General features: G+C 45.4%; 1 protein-coding gene across 2 annotated transcripts in view; it reads right to left on the bottom strand.

Moving 5' to 3' along the window:
- ABLIM3 (actin binding LIM protein family member 3) overlaps positions 1–24,170 on the bottom strand; it is a 401,433-nt gene that overhangs the window by 90,492 nt on the left and 286,771 nt on the right. For both annotated transcript variants that reach the window (XR_014966685.1, XM_085618162.1), the window contains exons 8-11: positions 21,614–21,672; positions 12,556–12,627; positions 9,805–9,960; positions 439–468 (exon numbers count right to left, since the gene is read on the bottom strand). Coding sequence is in view for 1 of the 2 variants with exons in the window: in XM_085618162.1 (XP_085474288.1) it covers positions 439–468; positions 9,805–9,960; positions 12,556–12,627; positions 21,614–21,672 (317 nt within the window). In the remaining variant the exon portion in view is untranslated. The remainder of the gene's footprint in view (positions 1–438; positions 469–9,804; positions 9,961–12,555; positions 12,628–21,613; positions 21,673–24,170) is intronic.

Genomic DNA, 24,170 nt, shown 5'->3' with positions numbered 1-24,170 from the left:
ACCTTTGAAACGAACAAGAAACATGCAATAAAACCAGGAGAATTGAGAAGTGGGCCCCTGACAACAAGCTCTTCTGCGAATGTAATATAAATGTAAACATTGAGAGGTGAGTTGTCGCATCATGCTTCTATCGATTTTGGTTGATAGACAACTGTAACAGTGGTGAATACAATGCTGAAGACCACACAACAGCGTGTGTGGACACGCTATGAGTAAACCCAAGACTTCTAGGACCCCTTTCACAAAGATTTTAAATGAATAGGTGTGACTTACTCTTGAATTACTCCTGATATTCTAAGCGTAAGTCGTAGCTAAGCTTTCCTAATTGGGCCCCTGGTTTCCCAGCCAAAGATTAGGTCGCTGGAGCCCAATCTTTGCCTGGGTGCACGGAGCACTTTTTTATCTTTGACGGCCAGGTCAGCGCAGTATTATAAATACCTGGGAGTAGGGCGAGAGTATCCCAAGGGACTGCACCAGGAGGCAGAGGCATGATGTAGGAAGGCAGAGAGGAAAAAAGAGAGAGACTTGGTTAACAGTAACAGTCCATCCCACTGTTATAGTCCATTTCGGGAAAACAAATGTCATTAACGCTTTCTGCGCTTGATAAAACCCTACAGGTTTATCAATATCCTATAAATCTGCAAGAGTGTGGCGCTGCAGTGGCCTGGCAACATTTCATCCATATCTACTGCACAAGTGTTCATATGAAGGAATACTGGGGGAATCCACACTAGTTCTTCAGGCAAAGTATAGTAAGAGAAAGGGGCTTAGCGCTTTGCTATTCATCGCCGTCTATCTCTGGAATTTATCGCACTGGTAACGCGTTGCTCCACGGCGATAAAAATTCCAGAGATAGCGGTGGAAATCGCCGTTTTGCAGGGAACATCGCTGGTTTTCCAGCGATGTTGCCTGCAAAAGGGCGCTAACATTGCTGATACGACCCTGTGGTCGTAGCAGCATAATCCACCCCCTAGGTTAGAGATGGATAAGTCAGGATTTTAGCAGATGTTAGTTTTTGGAGAAAACAGTGGTTTTCTCCAAAAACTAACGTCTGCTAAAATGCTGGGGCAGCCTTGTAAATATCGCGATGTGCACATCAGCGATATTTGCAAAGCTGTACTGCCCAGTGACGCCCACTTTGCATCTCATTAGAGATGCAAAGGGAGGCGTCGGGAAAAAGGGTGCTAACATGCGATTATGCATGTTAGCACCCTCTTGTAAATAGTGCAATAGTTTTATCTCCGCTTTTTTGGTTTTTAAAGCCAAAAAAGCAGCGATAAAGCCCTTGTTAATATGCCCCGAAGTGAGATCACAGGAACCACCCTTTCAGTAGTGAGCTGGGCTGGTGGCCAATGCTTACCCAATGCTCTGATTTTTGGAAAACTACCAATGGTGTCCAGGGGTTGTCCGCCAGAACGTCAAGCCTAGGAATATTGCCATACAAAAATATCTCAGCCTATATATCGAGAACCAACATATTGTGATGGTAAGAATATATAAGTAAGTATAAAATTACTGTTTTGAGATCCAAATCTACATACCGTAGATCTGGATTTAGTGTAGCATACCTACATTTATATATGCTTACTTTCACGGAATTTTGGTAGACGATATATTATCCTTTATATAGTGTAGGACAATATTTCGTGCACCCATCCCAGCTTTATGTAAAAAAATCGAGGATAGGAATATTGACCTGCAAAAATATTGCAGACTAAATATTGAGAACCAAATTATTGTGAAGGTAAGATTATATAGGTAAGTATAGATCTACTCTTCTTGACTCCACATCTATATTTTTACCTTCAAGATATTTTAGTAGCCAATATTTTTTAAGTATATTTTTCTAGAACAATATTTCGTGCATGATATTCCAGTAATATACCCTCAGTTGCTATCAGTAACCGGCTAGGTGAAGGATGATTTCTCGGTATGCGCGGAGTGCTGTGTAAGTGGGTAACAGGTCATTTGTTGGGCTTCGGGAGAAGAAATGTATGTTGGTTGTGAATAATGGCGCCCATAGTGGCTCAGGGCACATGAGCAGTTTCTGGCACGCATATGCTGGGCAGGTGAGCTAATGATACCCTTGCTTGTTAAATCTGTTGGGAATGTATATGTTCCTTGACAAATATATTCCTGCTAATGGCCCTGAATAATGGGGCATCTAATGAGTACAGATCTTGTTGTCTTCTGATTTCACTCGTTCCTTCTGTACAGGAAGGCTTCATTGTGTGAGGTTGTCAAGCTTGGGATTGTAGTGCACGTGTACTGTCAGGCCCTTGGCTACACAGGGCATGCCTCTAATATAGGTCTAAGATAAGCTTCTTAGGCCACGCCCTCTTTAGAGAATCCCAGGCTGTTTCATCCCACTTAAAGCACTGATCACAGGACAGTTAGCAACAGCCCCGCAACGAGGACTGAGCACAAAGGGCATACATGCCCACCCCGCGGACCCCCACCTCACCCAACCATTGTCGCGGAGGGATCCAGCTCTGCGCCAAGCACAGACTGAGCCCATTCCATTGGCACTGCTGCTGGCACCATGGCACTAGCCTGGCACCAACAGAGGAGGCCAGGAGCTCATTTATCTAACATACAATCCAGAGTCAGGGGACCTTTATCTGTCTCCCCTGGATACTGGCCCCCGCTTGCTGCATTGTGTCCCCTAAGGTACATGGGCTCAGACACCAATCTTCACACTTCAGATGCAGAACCCCGGCACAGAGAGCAATCTTCACACTTCAGATGCAGAATAAAAAGGATTACTCTAAATTGATCAAATACAGCATTGCACATTCCACCGAAGAGGATGTCCTCAGAATCATTCAAAGGATGTCTCGTGCATGGCTTGGGCTGTGCTCAGTCTGTCTCTCAGACTGGCTGCCTACAGCGGACAGTGTCTGCACACTGGTGCCCCTCTGATGTCTTAAACACTGCTGGCACCACACACACAGTTTGCATCGCACAGAGATAATAAAATGAAACCGCCTGGAATTTTGTGTCTCAGCTTTCATCTCTTTTGCGCTGATATTATTATTCTCTGTGGCCGCCAGAAGGGTGCGCTGTATCTCTTGGGGGAACTTAAAAGTCCTTTAGGATTTTTGGATCATTTGACTAATCGGCATCAAATCTGGATTGCTCAATGTTTGAAGTTGGAACACTGTTTTCTCCCAAATTTGTTGAAAATTGGTTGGGGGGAGGCTTGAAAAAGAGGTCCAAATTAGGTTTCCTTGTGTACTGGTGTTTCATTATCAATGAATCAGGGGCTTATACAGCGCACTACTCACCCGTGAGGGTCTCAAGGCACTGGGAGAGGGTGGGGGGGCGGCGGCTCCGGGTCAGACGCAGAGCCAGGTCTTGAGGTCCTTCCTGAACGTGTGCAGAGGCGGGGAGCGTCTGATGTTCACAGGGAGCTCGTTCCAGGTTTTGGCTGCGATGTAGGAGAAGGCTCTCCCACCGGTTCTGTTTATGCGGATGCGGGGGACCTCTGCCAGGGCGAGGTTGGCGGAGCGGAGGTTCCTTTTGGGTACGTGAAAGGATAGTCTCTCGTTGAGGTATTTTGGTCCGATGTTGTTGAGGGATTTGTAGGCGTGGGTGAGGAGTTTGAAGGTGACCCTCTTTTCGACGGGAGCCAGTGGAGGCCTCGTAGGTGTTGGGTCATGTGCTCGTGGCGCGGTGTCCGAAGGACGAGTCTGGCTGCAGCGTTCTGGATGGTTTGGAGTTTGTGTAGAAGAGTTTTGTTGATTACGGCATAGAGGATTTTGCCGTAGTCCAGTCTGCTGGTTTGAAGTGCGTGGGTGACGGTCCTTCTGCAGTCGGGGGGGATCCATTTGAAGGTCTTACGGAGGATGCGAAGGCAGATGAAACTGATGGAGGCGATGGCGTTGATCTGGCAGTTCATGGAGAGGGAGCAGTCCAGGATGATGCAGAGGTTCCGAGCGTGGCCTGTGGGAGTGGGTGGGCTCCCGAGGGCAGAGGACCACCAGGTGTTGTCCCAGGCGGTGCAGGGTCCGAGGATGAGGACCTTGGTGTTCTCTGAGTTAAGCTTCAGGCAGCTGTCCTTCATCCAGGCTGCCACGTTCTTCATTCCTTCCTGGAAGCAGAGTCTGGCGTCTTCGGGATTCTTCGTGAGCGAGAGGATGAGCTGAGTGTCGTCGGCGTAGGATACGATGTTTAGCCCATGCTCTCTGACGATGGTGGCGAGTGGGGCCATGTAGACATTGAAGAGCGTGGGGCTGAGTGATGATCCCTGGGGTACTCCGCAGCTGATTTCCGTGTGTTTGGAGAGGAAGGGAGGGAGTTGGATCCTCTGGGTTCTGTCAGAGAGGAAGGATTGGATCCAGTCGAGGGCGGCTCCTTGTATTCCCGTGTCGTGTAGTCTGGCTGCGAGGGTGAGATGTGAGATGGTGTCGAAAGCTGCAGAGAGGTCTAGAAGGATTAGGGCCGCGGTGTGTCCATGATCCAGTAGCATGCGGATGTCGTCGGTGGTGGCAAGGAGGGCGGTTTCGGTGCTGTGGTTGCTGCGGAATCCAGATTGGGAGGTGTCCAGGATGGAGTTCTATTCTATGAAGGCGGTCAGCTGGGTGTTTACGATTCTCTCTGTGACTTTGGCCATGAAGGGGAGTAGAGAGATGGGCCGGTAGTTTTTCAGGTCCGTAGGGTCGCCCGTTGGTTTCTTGAGGAGGGGTTTTACCTCTGCCCGTTTCCAGTTGTCTGGGCAGATGCCTGATCTGAGGGAGGCATTGATGGTTCTTCCTAGTTCGGGTGCGATGATGGTGGCGGCCCTGTGGAATATGTGCAGTAGCAAGGGGTCCGTTGGGGCTCCTGAGTGGGTTTTCTTCATTGGCTGCGGTGATGAGTTTGTCGGTAGCGGGATACCAGGACGTGATGGTAGGCTTATCGGTGGCGGTCAGTAGTGGGGTGGTATTCGTCGTTGGTTCATTGAAGTTGTTGTAGAGGGCCTTGGTCTTCAGATGGAAGTAGGAGCAAAGCTTGTCGCAGAGATACTGGGAGGGTGTGATGTCTGTGGCTTCGCAGGTGGGTTTGGCGAACTGCTGTATGACGTTGAAAAGGTCCTTGGCGTTGGTCACGTTGGTCAGGACTTTGTCTCTTATGAAGGTCTGTTTGGTGTCTCTTATGCGTTGGTGGTATTCCTTCAGGACGCTCTTGTGGTTGTTCCATGATTCCTTGGTTTTCAGGTTTCACCAGGTTTTTTCTAGGCGTCTGCAGGAGTGTCTGGCTTCTTAAAGTTCTGTGGTGAACCAGGCAGCTTTTAGAAGGCGTTGTTGGGCAGGAGGGTGGAGGGGTGCGAGCTCATCGCCGCAGCAGGAGATCCAGTGGGGAAACTCCCTGGCTGCGGAGTTGGTGTCGTGCGTGGTGATTGGGGGGGGGTTGATGGAGGGTGCTGCTGAGGAGTTCCTCTGTGACCTTGCTCCAGTTCCATCGTGGTGGGCGCGGGGTGAATTGGGTGCGGTGGTGGTGTTGAAAGTGAAGTGGACGCAGTGGTGGTCAGTCCAGGGGGCTGGGTGGTGTGGCTGAAGTGGATGTTAGTTTCCCCCGTGAAGATGTGGTCGAGGGTGTGACCCGATCTGTGGGTGGGTGTGTTGAAAAGCTGCTGCAGTCCAAGGTTGTCGAGGTTGTCAAGGAGAGTGGTGGAGTCGGGGTCATTGCCGTTGTCGAGGTGGAAATTCTGTTCCAAGAGTAGAATGTAGTCTGTGGAGGTGATGGCATGGGGTGCGGCAAGCTCGGCGATGGTGGTTGCGTGGTGAGTGCGAGGTCCTGGCAGTCTTTAGATGAGGGTGCCACGTAGCATGTTCCTGGGGCTAGTCTGAATCTGGAAGTGGTGGTGCTCCGTGTTGGAGAGGGGGTCACTCGTGCTGGATGTGGAGAGTTGGAGGGGGGTCTTGTGTGCGATGGCGAGTCCTCCTCCAGGGCGGTGCGGATGGTCCTTTCTCTGGATCTTGTATCCGTCGGGGATGGCCATAGCGATGTCGGGGCCGGAGGTGGCGTTGGTCCAGGTTTCCGTGAAGAATGCGACGTCGGGCGAGATAGTGTCGATCAGGTCCCAGATCTCAACGGCATGTCGGTGCAGGAAGTGCACGTTGAGAAGGATGCAAGTCGGGGTTTCAGTGGTGCGTGCATCGGGCCTGCCTTTGGTGGTCGTGGGAGCTTCATCAATGGTAAAGGATCTGCGGCAGGGTCTGCACGAGAACTGCCCATGGGTGGTGTTCGGCGCTGATGTGGCGCAGTCATAGCGGTGGGGTCTCAGAGAACCAGGGTTCCTGGCGCTGGTCACGGTCGGTTCGTGGACGGGCGCAGATGGGCTTGCCTTAGGCACGCCTTCGGTGCGACCGCACCACGGTCTCCATAATGTAGGGGAGGGACATGCAGCCGGGAGGTGGGAGCGGGGCGGTAGGGGGAGGGGTCAGAGGTCGGCAGCAGCAGGAAATGGAGTGGAGACGAAGGGGCGCACAGCAATGAGCATAAGAGGGAATAGAAAGAACCAGGCACAATAAAGCCAGATGAACAACAGCAGGCAAATTATAATTACACCAGATGAAAAATAAAGACACAACACGCTAAAGATTAACCTGAGTCAGAGTGGTCTCGAACCCTGCAACTGAGGGGCAGGCTGCCAGAAGCGACGCAGAGTACCGCGGAACTGCCAGGGAGAGTGTGATCCCAGGACTGAAGTCTGAGGATTCACACGCGCTCCCCCGCAGCTGTCGCTATAATGTAGGGGTGTGGGGAGGGACGTGCAGCTGGGAGGCAGGAGCGGGGTGGTAGGGGGAGGGGTCAGTGGTTGGCGGCAGCGGGATACGGAGGGGAGACGAAGGGGAGCACCAGCAATGGGCAAAAGAGGGAATAGAAAGAACCAGCCACACTAAAGCCAGATAAACAGCAGCAGGCAAATTACAATTACACCAGATGAAAAATAAAGTCACAACGCGCTAAAGATTAACCTGAGTCAGGGTGGTCTCAAACCCAGCAACTGAGGGGCAGGCTGCCAGAGGTGACGCAGAGTACCACGGAGCTGCCGGGGAGAGTGTGATCCCAGGACCGAAGTCTGAGGATTCACCCTTATAACTACAATATTGTTGTTTTTAATTAACTTACAGATTATCTGACGCGAGTAGGGGTTCTATTCCTCAGTCACCATTCCAACATGGCGGCACCTTATTTTAAAGCTATAGAGAGTATTTGGACAAACGCCCATTTTTTGTACGCCAACAGCGTGGTTGTAGGACAGAACCACGCATGTGATTACTTTGTATGCCCTACCAACCTGGTTTTAACCTTGCATGCCTTTACCACAGAAATGTTTTTTCAACAAATTTAGCTGTAAAGGCATGATTGGTAAAGGGATATGCGTGGTAAAGGTTACATTCCAGGTCCCCGCCCTGAGCCCTAAAACCCGACCTCCTGCCCTGATAACGACTCCAACCCCAGCCCTAAAAATCCCCCAGCCCTCCACCCTGAGCCCTAAAATTATCTTGCAGCCCTAAAAACGACCCCGATCCCAGTCCTAAAAATCCAGCACCCCCTGCCCTGAGCCCTAAATCGGCCCCCAGCCCTGGAATCTACCCCGACCCCAGCCCTAAAAACAGAAAACTACTCACCAAGCTGCCACCTGATCCTTCCCATTCCGCCCAATCTCGTCCGGGCAGAAGTCCCTCTGCAACACCTCCCACCCCGTCCATTCCTCTTTCGTCTAGAACACTGACTGTGACTGCCTTTACCACACATATGCCTTTACAACAGAAATTGTTTTAAAGGCATGCATGTTAAAGGAATATGCGTGGTAACGGCAAGCATGGTAATGGAACATGTGATTCCGTCCGCGTTGTAAATGCCGTTTCCCCAACAGTGTTAAATAAACGGACCACACACGTTTAAACCATTACACCCCAGGAGACTCAATGGCAGAAAGAGGGGAGCACAGATTCGATATTTCTGGGACACCTAGGCGATTAAGCTATTGCTCAGTGGAGCTCTCTGCCTCTGTACACATCCGGCTCCTAACAACATAGAACACCGTCCCGCATATTGGGGAATTAGTTTCCAAATAGAACGCCAAAGCTGACACCATTGCAACATCTTTGTAACTCCTGGCAAAACGCAACTAATCAGACGTGATATCACGCCAGAGAGTTCTATCATGCTGTAATCACTGGTGTAACAAAACTTGAGGGGCCTCCCTGCAAGATATGTGGAGGGGCCCCCTCAGGTCTCAATCTGGAGCTCTCCGGCCAAAGTGCTGTGCTGAGGGGGCCCCCTGGAGCTTGGGGGTACCCCCGCACCGCGGGGGCCTGTGTTACGCCCCTGGCTGTAATGTTCTCTTTAATGCTATATAGAGCGGGTCTGATGCAGTGTGTCTAACCCCGTTTCTTTTAACAATAGGACAAAGACAAGAGCTTTCACATGGACACACACTGTCAAACAATATAATATATGTTACACTATTTAGATTAAGCATGCCCTTTATTATCGATCAGCATGGCATCATAACCGGTGAGATACGGGAACCCCACTTTGCACCCAATTGGTTCACCGGTATATCTTTTAATGAAAAACATGCACCACTTGCAGGAGGGTTTCCTATTAACATATTGAATTTGAACTCACTGAGAGGGGCTCACATTTCTCCACGCTCGGTGTCCAACAGAAAAGCCATTGCGAGACCTATTGGAATTGCCAATGCTTGTTTTTACTTACTAAAAGAGCGAAAGATTGAGGGTATGTTCGTCTGCATTGCATGCATGTGCAAACACACACACAGAAGCACACCACAAAACTCACACAACCAGACACACAAAACAGACAGCAACACACACAAGTGAGTTTTGCTATTTAACAACCCCTTTAACTAACATTAATAGGACTACTAAGGTGTTGGAAGGAGACCTGCTCGTTTTGAACATTACAGAACGACATTCAGCATATATGAACATGTCTTGTTACATTGCTGGGGAAATGTATGCATGTGTTTCTAACACGAATACCTCAAGTTTATCTAGACTAGGGAGAAAAAAGGTCAATGGGACTGAGAGCTTTTCTGAGACTGTGGCCTTGAGAGATCTGGTTGCACAGGAAACTGATCCCAGTTGCATGCACAGAGGTGCTCCCTCACAGAGCAGCCTTATGCATTTACTGTTCTAGCATCGTTTACACACCATGGGCCGCATATATCAAAAAAGCATTTTGCGATTACCTAATAGTGATGTTTACCGAATAGCTATTTGGTAATTGCAAAATGCTATGTATGTAAGGAATCGCCAAAGAATTAGTGATTCTTTAATATTACCAAATAGAAATTTGGTAAATAGGTAATCACTATTAGGTAATATTACTCCATTTGTTCCTATGGGCCCATAGGTACAAATTGTTTTGCATTAGATAATTTGTGATTATCTAATTGTAATCGAAAATTAGGAAATGCAAAGCCAAGGGTTCCCGGGGTCTAATTTTTGTGATTACCTTAAATTGCGACTACAAAGCCTTTCATACATCTTGAAAGGTTATTTTGCATTCGCAAATGCTGAAATTTCCGATTCGCACCGTTTGAGAATGCTAAATTGTTTGAAACATGTTGCCCCATATGATTAGTATATGCCTTTGCCTTGCCGGAGTCATGTCGTGCAGACCCCAAAACACTGATGATGCCCAATGCACTTCCCTGTCAGATGAATTCTAGCACATAAGCCAGCCCACAAACTGTTCATGCACAGACGCTGCCATGCACACTGCCATGCACAGGGTGCCACAGAGCACGGGCCCGCCCAGATATCCGAAAGGGACGCCTACCTCCCCATAGCCGTATCTGTCCAGCATCTCATCCGAGGTGTACCTGTGGTAGGACTCGTAGGACATAAGGTCCGGCCGCTGGACATCATAGATGGCCTTGACCTTGGGCAGAGCGGCCAGGTCCTTGTAATTAAAGATCTGATTGTCAACCTTGGCCTGGAGAAAGACAGCAGAATGGAAGGGTAGGAGGGACAGGAGAGTAGGGCAGGAAGAAAGGGTTGATGAGTGAGAAAAGTGTGGAGAGAGAGAGAGAGACAGAGAGAGATCAAGGTGAATGGAAGAGGAGAGGGAGAGGAGAGAGAAAGGGAGGGAGAAAGAGATGGAGAGAGAGATGGAGAGAGATGGAGAGAGAGAGAGCGAGAGAAAGAAAGAGAGATGAGAGAGAGATGGAGAGAGAGGGAGAGAGGAGAGAGAGAGAGAGAATGTGTGTGTGTGAGAGAAAGAGAGAGAGAGAGATGGAGAGAGAGAGCGAGAGCAAGAGCAAGAAAGAGAGATGAGAGAGAGATGGAGAGAGATAGAGAGAGAGAGAGGAGAGAGAGAGAGAATGTGTATGTGTGAGAGAAAGAGAGAGACAAAAGAAGGGGTAGGTGAATGGAGAGTGAGAGGGAGAGGCAAAGGAGAGAAATGGAGGGAGCAGGAAAAGAGAGTAGAAGGAATGAGAGAACAAAGAAATAAGGAAGGAAGGACGGATGGGAAACATGGAGTGGAAACGGAGTGTGGTGGAGGAGAAGTGTGGACGAAACAAACAATAAAGAAAAGACAAGTTTAGAATATAAGGCACAGTAAGAATTATAAAGAAAAGACAATTTCAGAGTCCACTCAGTGCTACATAGTCAGACAGCCTGAGAGTGGGAGCTGCCTATATCCCTGCCCCTGAGCAGCGCCTCTCCTCACTACCTACATCCTGAGCAGCACATGCCCGCTCCACTTACATCCTGAGCAGCACCTCTTTCCCTACTTACTTAGTGAGCAGCACCCACCTGCCTGCTTGCATCCTGACAGCACTTGCCCCAGAGCTTGCGTCCAGTGATGACTTGCTTCTTCTGAGCAGCCCTTTTGCCCTCTGTGCTGACATCCTGAGCAGTGCCTGCCTCTGTCGATATCCCGAGCAGCATCCACCCCCAATGCATGCATCCCTCTCTGCTTCCAGTCAACAGCACATGTCCTCTCAAACTACCTCCCTGACACCACCCGCCTTCACTGCTTATAAACAAACCAAGCTGCGCCTCCCTGGGCATAGTTACACAGATGCTTGACTGTGGCTAAATAAAAGCACCATCCACTGAGTTTAACTTTCTTCCAATTGGCAGAAATATTCTCCTGGGGATCCCTCGGCCTGCCTTAAAAACGAAGACTTCAGTATATTCGTGGGCAATCTTCATTGCTTTGAACGAAGGGAGACATCCCGTAGCGGTAGCGGCCCTTGATGTGCTCAGGCCTCCTAGACAGGACCAGGGCCGGACTGACCGTAGCGGGCACCTGGCGTTTTCACGGTGAGCCGGAAGGGTGGGGGCCGGTTTTGTTACTGGGGGCCGGTTTGGCAGCAGCGCTTTATTAGCGCCCCCCTGTAACAAAAGCGGGAGCAGTGCAGCGGGAGCGGTGCTTATCACTAGCACCCCCCCAGCACCCCTGCTACGGAGGGTGGTCGAGCAGATGGCCAGGGTTCGTTGTTGTTTCCAGTCCGGCCGTGGACAGGACACTTCTCTAGCAGGGGAATTGGTCTTAACAATACGGGCTGAGTCACAAGTGCCGTTTCCCCACAAGCCGAACCACGCTTGCCTTAACCACACATATGCCTAGTTAAGACAGTGTGAGGTCTAGATGCTGGAATGAGCGGGCGGGAAGAGGAAGCACACGGTCAGGTAAGTGGGGCTGGGATTTGGGGGGTGGGTAATTTTTCAGGGTGGGGTAGTTTTTAGGACTCAGAGCAGAATGGGGCTCGGTTGGGGTAGTTTTTTGGGAGATTGGGTCAGTTTTTAGGACGGCCTGGGGCAACAGACAGTTTTCAGGGCTGGGGGCAGTTTTAGGCCTAAGGGTGGGGGCTGGTCAGGGTGGTTTACAGGGGTAGGGGTCAGTTTTTAGGGCTCAGGGCAGTGAGGGGGGCAGGGGTCGGGGTAGATATAAGGGCGTGGCGACAGTTTTTAGCACTCAGGCCGGGGTAGAAGAGACAGTTTTTCAGAGCTGCGGGCAGGGATGTGAACTTTACCACACATGTCCCTTTACCAATCATGTCTTTACCATGAAATTCTGTGGTAATGGCATGAGTGGTAGAGGCATGCGTGGTAAAGAAGCGGTCGGGGTTTAGACCGCGTGGTTCAGGCATGCGTTGTTGAGGTATGCGTTGTACCATCATGCAGGCCCCTAGCCGCCCTTCTTCATATTCATAACAAGAATTCCGTACCATCCGAGCAATTCTGTTCAATGGAGTTAAACCTCACTGCCAGCGCTGTCACCAAAATGCCAGCCTTAGCAGGTGGGCATGCAGTGTAATGCACTGCAGCCCTTGTATAACACTGCAAACCAATGAAGAGGCCACAGAGCACACCCATCTACAACATGATCTGCCTCCAAGTCCACAAATAAAGGGCTGCCCTGCACAATACGAACACAACAAGCCCTTTATACATCTCCTTGTATATAGAGCACCCTCTTCATCTTCAAGCACCTCTTGGTTGGGTCCAGAGAGGGCACCTCTGAATGTTTCTCAAACACATGCATGCCTGCAGCAATCGCTCAGGGTTCTTTACTCACACAGATGACCCTGTTGGGGGAACCGATGCTGGATCCTGGAGGCGAGATGGACGTTTCCGACATTCTTCTGTGCTGTGTGGACACAAGGAAGCAAGAGAAGTGAATTTGAGAGAGGAAGAAGCGGGGGGGAGCGGTTCACCTCTCCTGAGTCAGCAGCAAGATTTCAGAACACAATTATGATCTTGGAAAAGTTTAGTAACAAAGACATCAGGATGTTTGAGGGACATCCCTCCTCTTATTCCCAGGGTCTGAAGCTGTGCAACCTTGCTTCTGTCACAGAGCTCCTAAGCTAAGCCTGGAGAGCCGCAGGGGAGAAGTACAAACTGCAGGGCTAATACAACACCCTTTGTATAGGTGGGGCCTAGAAACACAGCCCACAACTCTCCAGTATAGTGTGTATAACCCAACATCAGGCCTTCAGGGTCCAGGCAGAACCTGGCTCGCCAGTCAGAGTGCACATGTGATGCAGGGCCCACCATGTTGGATTAATGAACCATGACATAAGGGATCCGAGGAACATAAATCTTGGGGAGAAGTGAGGCAACCAGAAAAAGGTGTCAGTGGAAAGTTAACATTATCTATTGCGTCCACCCTGGTATAATGCTGACTGTGGCATCATTGTGCTAGTTCTTGGCACGTTGTTGGCATCTATGGTATGATGGTGTCCAATAACCGCTCTAGATATGATGACAGCCCTAGTATAATGGCTGCAATTCTTGGCAACTGTGCTCGGTCAAGGCATGATGATGACGATGATAGTAATCCCTGGGGTAATTGGTGGCATCCAATGCATGTGGTGCACACTTCTGTTGGAACATTATGGATGCCCGTGGCATGATGATGCCAACGCCTGGTAAAGTGCTCGCCATTCTTATTTGTTATCGGTGGTGATTCCTGATATACTGGGGATATTTGTGACAAGACAATGTCCACCCTTGGTAAATTGCTGATTCAAGCACAATCCAGGGGCCATATTATACAAAGTGCCCTGGGGGTGCAATATTCCTTTGCGCCCACTTTGCACACCCCCATGGGCACTTTGGTATTACAGAAAGGGTCACAGACACTTGTGCAGCCCTTTTTGTAATACAGATAGCACTGACGCACATAAAGCGCCAGCGCTTCTGTAAAAAAGAAATGGTCACGTGAAATATTACGGAAAAAAATACCTGTACTTTTAGTCACTTTTTAAAGAAACAGTTTTGACAAATGCACCATTTTTCACTATTTTCATTTTAGTGTAGGTGGGCCTGTAAAGTTCCTGGGCTCAGAGAGGATGGTCAGAATTGCTTGTCATAACTTGATATTATTGAAATTTTTATTGACTAGATCCTCACAAACCATGGCAAATTTATATGAAAATTGTGCTGTAAAATATCGTATTTATAATTATTCTCTCCAAAAGTATATTGTGGTGAAAACTCCCCTCTGTCCTGTTCATTCTTACGACTCACCATTTAAAAAAATGACCATGCCTCAGTGTCATCTAAACAGATGAGAGTTTCGGAAACCCAATTGAGCCTAAAGAAGGAGGGGGGGACATTCAAAATCCATCTAAATCATAACTAACAAAACCTCTGTTTGCATTTTACCTGAAGGAATACATGAGACCCACTAAGCTAAACTGTTCTTTAATTCTCCTTAGCGGGGCAGAAATGCCACGAATGTGCGTTAAAAAAAACGTATTTGGCATAAGACAAAACAAAACATTAGAGTCATATGTGGAAAGAGGCAGAAATACTAATAAAAAAATCTAAAATTTCAGACAGGCCATAGCCTCTGAAAATACTGTTCTGGGGGTTGGGACATGAAGGGGAGCCATTAGTCATAAAGGGCCATATTATTAAGGCCGCTTAAGCGGCAGGAAACTGGCGGCGATAATGGGCTTGATAATATGCCCTTATGAATTCCCATAGAAGCCCAGGTTCACACCATCATGGGAATTTTCAAGGGCATATTTTCAAGCCCATTATCGCCGCTTTAGCGGCAGTTTCCTGCTGGTAAAGCGGCGATAATGTTATCGCCGTTCCTTGATAATATGGCCCAAAATTAGTCAACATTTCCTTTGAGGCTTGGAGAGGGTTAGAGTGGAGAAGAGAGAGAGGGAGAATATATGTATCCAAGCCACACCGCATCACCGGAAACGGGGACACGGACTCCTCTTGGTTGCTGTTGCAAATGTTTTATTTGTTTGGAGATTGCATGGCAGGATGACGCATTTCGCCCACTTCGCTGGGCTTGTACACATAACGAGGCACACTCCAGATCTAACTTTTAAAGTGCAATAAACACCACGTGATGAAGACCAGGCATAGTCATGGATAAAACACTGTTGTAGTCGATAGACAGGACATTTACATGTAAGTAGAAAACTTTCATCAATAAAAGTTATATAAAGTGCATGTATAAATAAAACATAGCAATGCTTGAAATTGGTTTCAATGTTTACAGCATAAATTCATAGTAAAAACATTGTAAAAAACACACAGATCTTCCGGTATCAAAATAATAAGTACTTGTAAAATTCATAAACGTATAATTATACTTTCAATTTCATGAAATGTAGTGCTTGCTTAAAAGCATTCTCTAGTTGTTTCGCCCTTGTTACAGGTTGACATGCTACAACGTTGGCTACTCTTCAAAGTGGTATTTAACCTTTCATTTGACCCTATAACATCATACAGTTCCAAGGTGAAACATGTTTACCTTTCTCTAAATAGAGAATTATTAAAGCGCTACGTGCAAGTATACAGTATCCGAAAAATAGATACCAATTGGTTCTGAGTGCAATGTCAAACCTAAATCTATGTGATAAGCTTTGAGAAATGCATTTCCCAATAGAACCTGTCTAATATAATGACATAGACTTACAAGTCCTAGATCCATATTGCGTGATAATACTAATAAAGTGCCTAAGTGCTCCTGAATGTGCTGAAGTGTTAAAATTAAAAACCTATATTTACCATTGTCTGGGAAAACTAGCAGCTGTGTAATTATATTTAAAGCATATCTTATTTCAATGAATAACTCTCTGTGGATTCTAACTGACTGGTGTGATTCCAGGTAACTGGCTTTTCAAATGTGTCTGTGCTAAGGCAATAGTATGAGATACTCTAAAAACATATAGAAAGTTGTGCAGTTCTTCCCCATTATTTAATCCACTGTGTGTGCGAGTGTCCAATTCCAAAATAAATTTAGAGTCCAACCTCCTCAACAGCTTTTCTCTGTTTCATCCTCTTTTAAGGGGTGGAACCGTCCCTATGACAAAATACTTGAGGCTACTTAGGTCCTTCTTGTGGACTGTCTTAAAGTGCCTGACCACAGGGTTGGACATGTCGGAATTAACAATGGCTCTAAGGTGTTGCAGAATTCGCAGGTGTATTTGCAACTTGATACTGCCTACATATTGTAGGCCACAGGCACTGGTTAAAACATGTACCATGTATTCAGTGCGGCAGTTGTATATTTCTTTGAGTTGGTTAGTAATAGACCCAAAAACGGAGGAATACTGGGTTGTGTTAATGCCGAACTTACACGCCCAGCAAGAACTGCACTTATAAAACCCATTTTTCAGAGCTAGCCAGTTTTTCTTTGGTTTACATTACACAGCTGGTAATTCTGGACTACTCCTAACAAGAGAGTTATGAATGGATCTGGCTCTCCTAAAAGTGAAAGAAGACTCAAACGGGATTAGGTCTCCTAAAATTACAACAGTTTTGATAATAGGCCAGTTGGAGTTGATGATGGCTCTAATGCATTTGTGCTGACTACTGCACGTTGTTATTAGTCTAGTTCCTTGGCAACATGGCGAAATAATTCGCTCAGTGTTGTTCTGTCTGTTGGGTCTGTGCTCACTGGCACAAAGTAAATCATTTTGATGGACTTTGTTTACTTTTTCTAGTGCTGTCTGTATAGTCTGTTTGTTGTAACCTCTCTCAGTGAATCTATTGGTTGCATCTCTTACACAGTCCTCAAAGTCTTGGTTTGTACTACAGATTCTCCTGAGTCTGAGGAACTCCTCATAGGGGATGCTCCTGATCAGGTGGTGATGGTGGAAGCTGGAGGCATGGAGAGTGGAGTTACCTGCCGCACTTGTCCTATGTAATGTTGTTTCGAGTTTGTAGTCTATAACCTAGACATGTACATCAAGAACATTGATGGCTGTATTACTAATCTCTGCAGTAAATTGCAAATTCAACACATTGTAGGTAATGTTGTTAATGAATGCCATAACTTGTTCTTTTGATCCATTCTATACCATAAAGATGTCGTCTATAAATCTCATACAGCAAATTATATGGTAATTCCATACATCTTTGTGTGTAGCCCTGAGTACCCGCTCCTCCCACCAACCTACGTGTAAACACGCATAGCTGGGGGAGAAGCAGGCTCCCATGGCAACACCTCTTGTCTGTTGATAGACTTCATTGTTGAACAGAAAGAAGTTGTTATGCAAACAGAAATCTATCATCTCCAAAATCATTTTTCTGTGTTTGTACCTTTCAGTAGCTGCATTCTCCAAAAAGAATCCTGTTGTTTTAATCCCATCAACATGATTAATTAAAATATATCACTGAAGGCTCAAGACATACATCTGACTCAGCTCATGTTACTCGGGAACCATCAAGCCAAAACGAGCTGAGATATCGTGTGGCATCTGCCAACGACCATCGGTCTAACCTCATGTGCCAAGAAGACAAAGCATTAGGAGAGAGAAAGAGACCCCCATCTATTGGGTGGATAGCATAATGTGAAACCAGAAAACCTGGGATCAGTCCTGTCTTCCCCGTTTGATCAAACTGTTTGAATCTGGCCAGGTTTTTTTATTTGACTATGCCTACTTTTTCTTCATTCTCACGTATGAGAGCACCTTGTAATAAATGAGTTCAGGATGTGACCTTTACAAAAGCCTCTATTGTGTTGGATTTATTAGACTACATTGTAGCTCTATGAATTGATTCTAAGCCACATATAGCATGCACATGGCAACCAATTTCCTTCTTAGCTCACTGATGTCAGTGTGATCAGGGCTGGAGGGTATGAATGTTTCTAAGTTCATGTTTTAAAATTATCACTTAAAATAAATTCCTGAATGCAGTGATATAGACTCATGTACTAAGGTAAAACACTTATGCATTTTAAAGAAATACACTTTTTTGAATTTTGAAGAGATATTTTTACATGATATTTGTTGAACGATTGTCATGCTGAAAATATCCAGCGCTCAGCTGGTGCATGGGCTTTTAGAGCCAAGCCAGACCCCAGACTAGGTTCTTCCTGCTAATTTGTTGTTTGTGGGGAGTGGAGTAGTGTGTGTGAGTTTTTTCTCATGGCTGCTTGTAGATCCTCCTTCCTCTGTCTCAGCCAGGGCCTCTGTCAGCAGATAAGGTCTGAGAGAGGAGAATTTGCTCAATTGGCTGTCTCCAGAATCCTATGCTGGCGCTAAATTGGCACACTTGCTCTACTCCTTTTTTGCCTGCCTGACATTGGTCACTCTTTGCGCTCGAGACTGGTATCCTGGGACGATGGAAGCTGATAACAGATTGGATGGGTACCTAGGCTGACATTTTGTTTACAGGCTTTCTTTGTTGTGGTAACTGGCGACACCTCTGTTTTGCTGTCACAACTGGAGATGGGGTTGGGGAAGATGACGTGGGTTCTAACAATCAGGAACCTGAAGTGCGCATCTCTAAACGGTATGCCCCGGAGCAGAATTGGGACTATTGGGTGAGCTTTGAGTTTTCTCTCACTTCTCCACAAACATCGAATTTTCTTCAAAGGGAAATTGATTTCAGATTAGTTTCTGAGAAAAAAGGTTGGACACTTTTCAATTTCTTTCCTTCTTTTTCTTCAATATGCCGACTTTAATGGTGGATTGACTGAGTGGGTTTATCTCTAAAAAAGGTGTGTATTGGAAATTATTAAAATGATTGCTTCAGCTAGAGACTTTACATATTATGGGGCATATTAGCAAGAACCTCGTTAAAATTATCGCCGTTTTAGCGGCAGGAAACCGCCGCTAAAGCGGCGATAATGGGCTTGATAATATGCGTTATAGAATTCCAATAGAAGCCCAGGTTAGATGTCCTGCATATCTAACCTGGGCTTCTATTGGAATTCTATAACGCATATTAGCAAGCCCATTATCGCCGTTTTAGCGGCAGTTTCCTGCCGCCAAAGCGGCGATCTTTTTAACGCCGTTTCTTGATAATAAGCCCCTACGTTTTTAGAGCTTTATGGAAAGATGGCTCATGAGCAACAGAGCAGAGTGAGAGGGGAAGCTGATTCCATTCTCTAACAGCACAGTTTCATTAGGTCTTGGCTAAAAATAGCTTTAGCTATAATCTGCTGCTGGGCCCTTCCTTTCTTAAAATATTCTTCAATCACATTGTATTTATTGAAATTTACCACTCCAAAATGGGCGGCCACCGGCAGTATGTTTGATAAATGAAATAATTTGTGCCTGTGTGTTGAACTACACCCCTAACATGCACAATCCAGATATCCACCTACAAAGTGCTGTCTTTTTAAACAACACTCTGTAGATTGACCATTGGTCAGCCCCCTCCTTCTCCTGTCATCAAGTGTCTGAGATGAGGACGAGAGAGCTGACCTATGAACTGACAGTACTCATGAAAAGACTTTGGGGCAGATGTATCAAGAATTTTTGCGTTCGCAAACGGGCAGATTTGCAGAATCTGCCCGTTTGCGAACTCAAAAATTGCTTTTCCGATGCAGCAAACTTAATTTTGCGATTCGGTAAGCTGTTACCAAATCGCAAAATGGTTTTGCGATTCGGTATTAAGAAGGGGCGTGTTTAGGGCATCCCTTCCTAACACCGAATCGCATTGGTATGTAGGAATGTTTTGTGACTGCAATTGCAGTCGCAAAACATTCGCATTTTACCACCTACTTCAAGTAGGTGGTAACCCATTCGCAAATGGGAGGACCCCTTTGTGAATGTTTGTAAAACCATTTTTAAGAGCAGGCAGTGGTTCCACAGACCACTGCCTGCTCTTAAAAAATGCAAAGAAAACTTTTCATTTTTCGTTTTGTGAAGCATCTTGTTTTCCTTTAAGGAAAACGGGCTGCTTTACAAAAAAAAAACAGATAGCTTTATTGAAAGCAGTCACGGACATGGTGGTCTGCTGATCTCAGCAGGCCACCGTCCCAGTGATTTTTGCGATTCCTAGGGGGTCGCAAATTGCGACCTACCTCATTAATATTTATGAGGTAGGTCATTTGCAACCCCCTAGGAATCGCAGAAGGTGTACTATACACCTTCATACATTGCATTTTGCGATTTCCTAATTGCGAATCCTTGAGATTCGCAAGTAGGGAATCACAAAATTCTAGCTACATACATCTGGCCCAAAATTCTTGGTTTTGTGAACACTGCTAAGTTAAATAATTAGCACAGTGTGGGCCTACACTCAGGGCATTATGTGGTGCCTCAGAGGTGGCAGGGCCATGCTCTGAAGACCCTGTACAGGAGTTGCCACAGCTGCCACTAGATTTCCTTGCCCGAGGCTGCTACGCAATGCAATGGCATTGACGTGCTGGAAGGAAACTCCCTGTGTGTCAGGGGCATTTAATGTTTTGCTTCTCAAAAATAAACACCAGCTTTGAGAGTTTATGCTTGAAAAACAAAAATCTTTGTAGAGTGGGTGCATCAAACATAGTGGCCATTGAGGAAAGCTTCACTGCCTTCAATGGAGCTGCTGCAGAGGCAAGGCTACCAAATGCAGGGAGACGCCTGTCTGCTAGGTGGGGATCTTTTACTATCCGCTGACCAGGCGGCATGGTTGGCCACCTGTCATACTCTAAATAATGCCCTCTGGCTACCTATCCGAACCACCAAGTCATTTAAAGTGTGAGCAGCTCCTTGAAGACCTCTCCTGACATCCATGCCATGAACGTGTTTGCAGCAGGAAAGGGTCTTTTGCCATTCTTGAACCGTGAGACCAAGAAATGTGATCCATGTCTGGTAACAAAGGACGGTGGAAGATGACTCTAGACGCTAAATTGAGACATTTGGAAAAGTGGTTTATTCATTACTACCACCGGTGTAACACATATAGGGTTTCTGACAAGTACTCAAGATTTGGCAGGTGTTCCCAATTAAGGTAAGAAAATAAAAACAGAAGTATTGAGAACATTTCTTCTTTTTGTAAGAAACAACTTACTGGAGAACAAAGTTGAGAAAGTAACCCAAATACCCATCTCCGAGTGAGAATGAAGACCCCTTTGTTGACCCACTCTCTCAACTAAAGGTACAATACAAGCCACCCCAGCGCTTATGGTGGCAATGTCCATCTGGTGCATTCATACATAGTTATTTCGAGACAATTTTTGGATCAGTCATCCATAGCATTTATGTAGTCCCAACCTGGAGAACTCAGTTGTTTTCCCACATGGGATAAATAAAGAGGTATTTATGGACACAGTTGCTTTTTATTTGTGTTTGATGCAAATTCTCCTTTTGATTGACTTGTGTTAAAGTGGAATTTTGGTTAGCCGAAATGCCTAAAGTGGCGACTCTTGAACGGTTCGTCTTCAGACTGCAAGTAGGTACAAGGGCGTTAGGAAAATCTTGGTTACCCAATGCACAACTACGCTGTTTTGAACAGAGCAGTATGATAATTTCTATAATGCCTTATTTGTTATGCTATATTACAAGGGCATATGGGTAGATTGTTGAAGTAATTAGGCTATGAGCCATTGGGTCTGACATTTTGATTTGTTTATTTCCTGGGCAAATGTTTCACTTAGCATGCATATAAGTGAAACCCTTATTAAAATCTTCCAAATTGAAAAAAATCTTTTTTTTTTATGTCTGAACAAGACTTGGTTAACTCTCTTGTTTGGCTGTCTTGCACTGTTGATGAAACTGTTCCTGCTCTTTTCTTTTCTGAAGAGAAGCCATATTGGTTGGAGTCAGTGCTACCCAAAACTGAGCATGAGAGACAGTGGAAAGTCATTGGTCTCTCTTTGTACCATCCAGGCACAGAACCTCTCAATCGAGGCTGGGACGGAGAGTCGAACCTTCACATCTTACCTTGAGTTTCTTCTCTGCCCGGGCGGCTTGCTTGCAGATGGGATGCCACACTTCAGAGCCTGAAACCACAGGGGAAATTGGGGATTTATTCACACAATGAGAAATATCACCTCATTTCCATCACTCAATGTTCACAGAACCTCAAAAAACATTCCATCTCAGTGCAGAGGATGGCAACAATGTAGTCCCATTTCACAATTCAATACCGTCCCAATGAAACCGGGAGAGGTACCACAGACATTCTTCCAGGGTGGGTCTCTATTTCCAGTACTGCTATCAGGTCTGGTTATATTTACTGAGCCCACTGAAATGGAATAGGACAAAGGCGTACAGGAATATAGGGAGGTTGGGATCTTTATGACAAGCCGGTGACTTTCAACGGCCAGTGGGGCTAAAAAAGACTCACCCACATATCACACCTTTTAGAGGCACCAATCAAAATTTCACCAAATCTCCCACAGAGCAAGGATCCTCAACCTCTGCAAAGGGCATGTCACTTGTTTATGGACTACTTCCTCACACCAAAAAATAACTGTAAAAACGAAGACCCATAAATTACAAGCTAATACTTCTGCCCTTGGATGATCACCTTGGCTTTGTGAATTCTTCTTTTGTTTGGGAATAGTTTTATTTATGCCCACCCATATATATATATATCACACAGGAAGGCCTCACTTGGTATTGCGGATCCACATACGGGAACTGTGATTTGAGCTACTAAAAATAAATATATTTTGAATTTTGACATAAGGGAGGGTCCCTTTGGGACTCTCTACTCAATAAGGGGGCAGAGTGTGCTGACGTTGCCCTTTTATGTGTCCTTTTAAAAAATATTTTCAGGTGTCGGGTTATGGAGTTCCTATGTCCTGTATCGGATCCTGCCATATTTTCTTGAAGGTTGTGGATAGTCAGTGTCTCGGTACAGAGGTTTCATCCATGGATCCACAATGCTGAAACTGCCAACAGGAGTAAATGCCCCCACAGCTAATCAGAAGCTAGTATTGTTTTACTTTTTTTTTACTACTCCTGTACCAATTGGTCTAGCTATCTATGTCTTTTTTCGATGGGTGAACCCCTTCATGCCCAAAATACGTATTTACACCACATCATACAAAGCACTCTTAAAAAGTAAAATTCTAACTTCGTGCCACATTTGATGTAATTCATTTAGCTGCTTTTCTATATTGAAAGCAAACTTTTCGTATTGGAATTAAAATGGGAAATTGCAGTTTTTGTACCTCCTTTTCTTGATGGATCAGCTCAAAACTTTCCATGCAGGAGCCAACGAAGTGATTATATTTATATATATATATATATATATATATATATATATATATATATATATATATATATATATATATATATATATATATATATATATCACAAAGCAGTCATCCGAATGCTGTTGTGCATTTAAAACAGATGTAACGTACTCCGGTGTATTGCTGGTGCTCAATTTTAACATTTATTTTCTTTGCTCATGCTGCCCATGACGCGTTTCTGCCATGTCCTGTGGCCTTGATCATATAGATATATGAAAACAAATCCCTTTACGCAGCAAAAGACTACTTTAACAAAAGTGGGCACAGACTCCAATGTGATGCGGTGCAGTATTATTTCTTTATTGCATTGCAAGTGCTGTCCATGACGCGTTTCGGCCACGCCCAGTAGCTTTGATCACATGATGGCGATACAACAATTTCCAATTTATAAACACAAAACCACATGACTCACCACCCTGTGATAGTCACGGACAAAAGACTGCATGAGATCTTTTAAAATAATGTAAGTTGCCAAATACGATGCAAAATAAACATTTGTTCTGATGCAAAATAAGCAATTTTTCACATGTGTACTTGAGAAAGATAGATAGAGGATTCCATAAAAACTTTTAAATATGATATGATAACATTGATTGCTACAAAAGATATACTGAACATAAATGCTCATAATTTATCTTATAATTTATTTTGAAAACACAATAGATAAATGCTTTAAAAAAATTCCTTTTGCCAGTCCCAAGTGCCATCCTTCATTGAATAAATGAACTGATATTACAAAATGTATGCAAGTGCAAAAAATACCCTCTAAAACTCTATTAGACCCATTGTTGTGCTAATACAAAGAATACATATGCATAAATCTAATGACAGAGTACATTTGAAGGAACAATGTTAGTAGTTCATTAAAATCAAAAGGTAAAGAAGTTCAGCAAGCACTATTGTGCAATCATAATCACATTCATTTTACAAACATATTTTTCTCAAAGGAAACATATTAAGGTGCAAAATGCACTGATCTGAAGGCATCTCATATTCTAAGAAAACGAGTATAATACTTTAAATTAACAGTACATGCTAATTTAAAGTACCATGTGCAAAGATCAAAAAGGCATCGTATACTATAAGTGTATATCAGTACAAAACTACATAGTGATGATTCAAGCAGACAATGATGTCAACGTACTAATATGCTGGATAAAGTGCTATGGTGCCAAAGTGCCTAACCATCTAAAGTGCTACGTGATATATATTATAAAATTAATAAAATAGAAATA

The sequence above is a fragment of the Triturus cristatus genome, chromosome 7 (assembly GCF_964204655.1).
Source record: "Triturus cristatus chromosome 7, aTriCri1.1, whole genome shotgun sequence".
NCBI classification, from domain to species: Eukaryota; Metazoa; Chordata; class Amphibia; order Caudata; family Salamandridae; genus Triturus; species Triturus cristatus.
The sequence above is the reverse complement of the archived record's forward strand: the minus strand, read 5'-3'. Positions and strand labels throughout refer to the sequence as shown.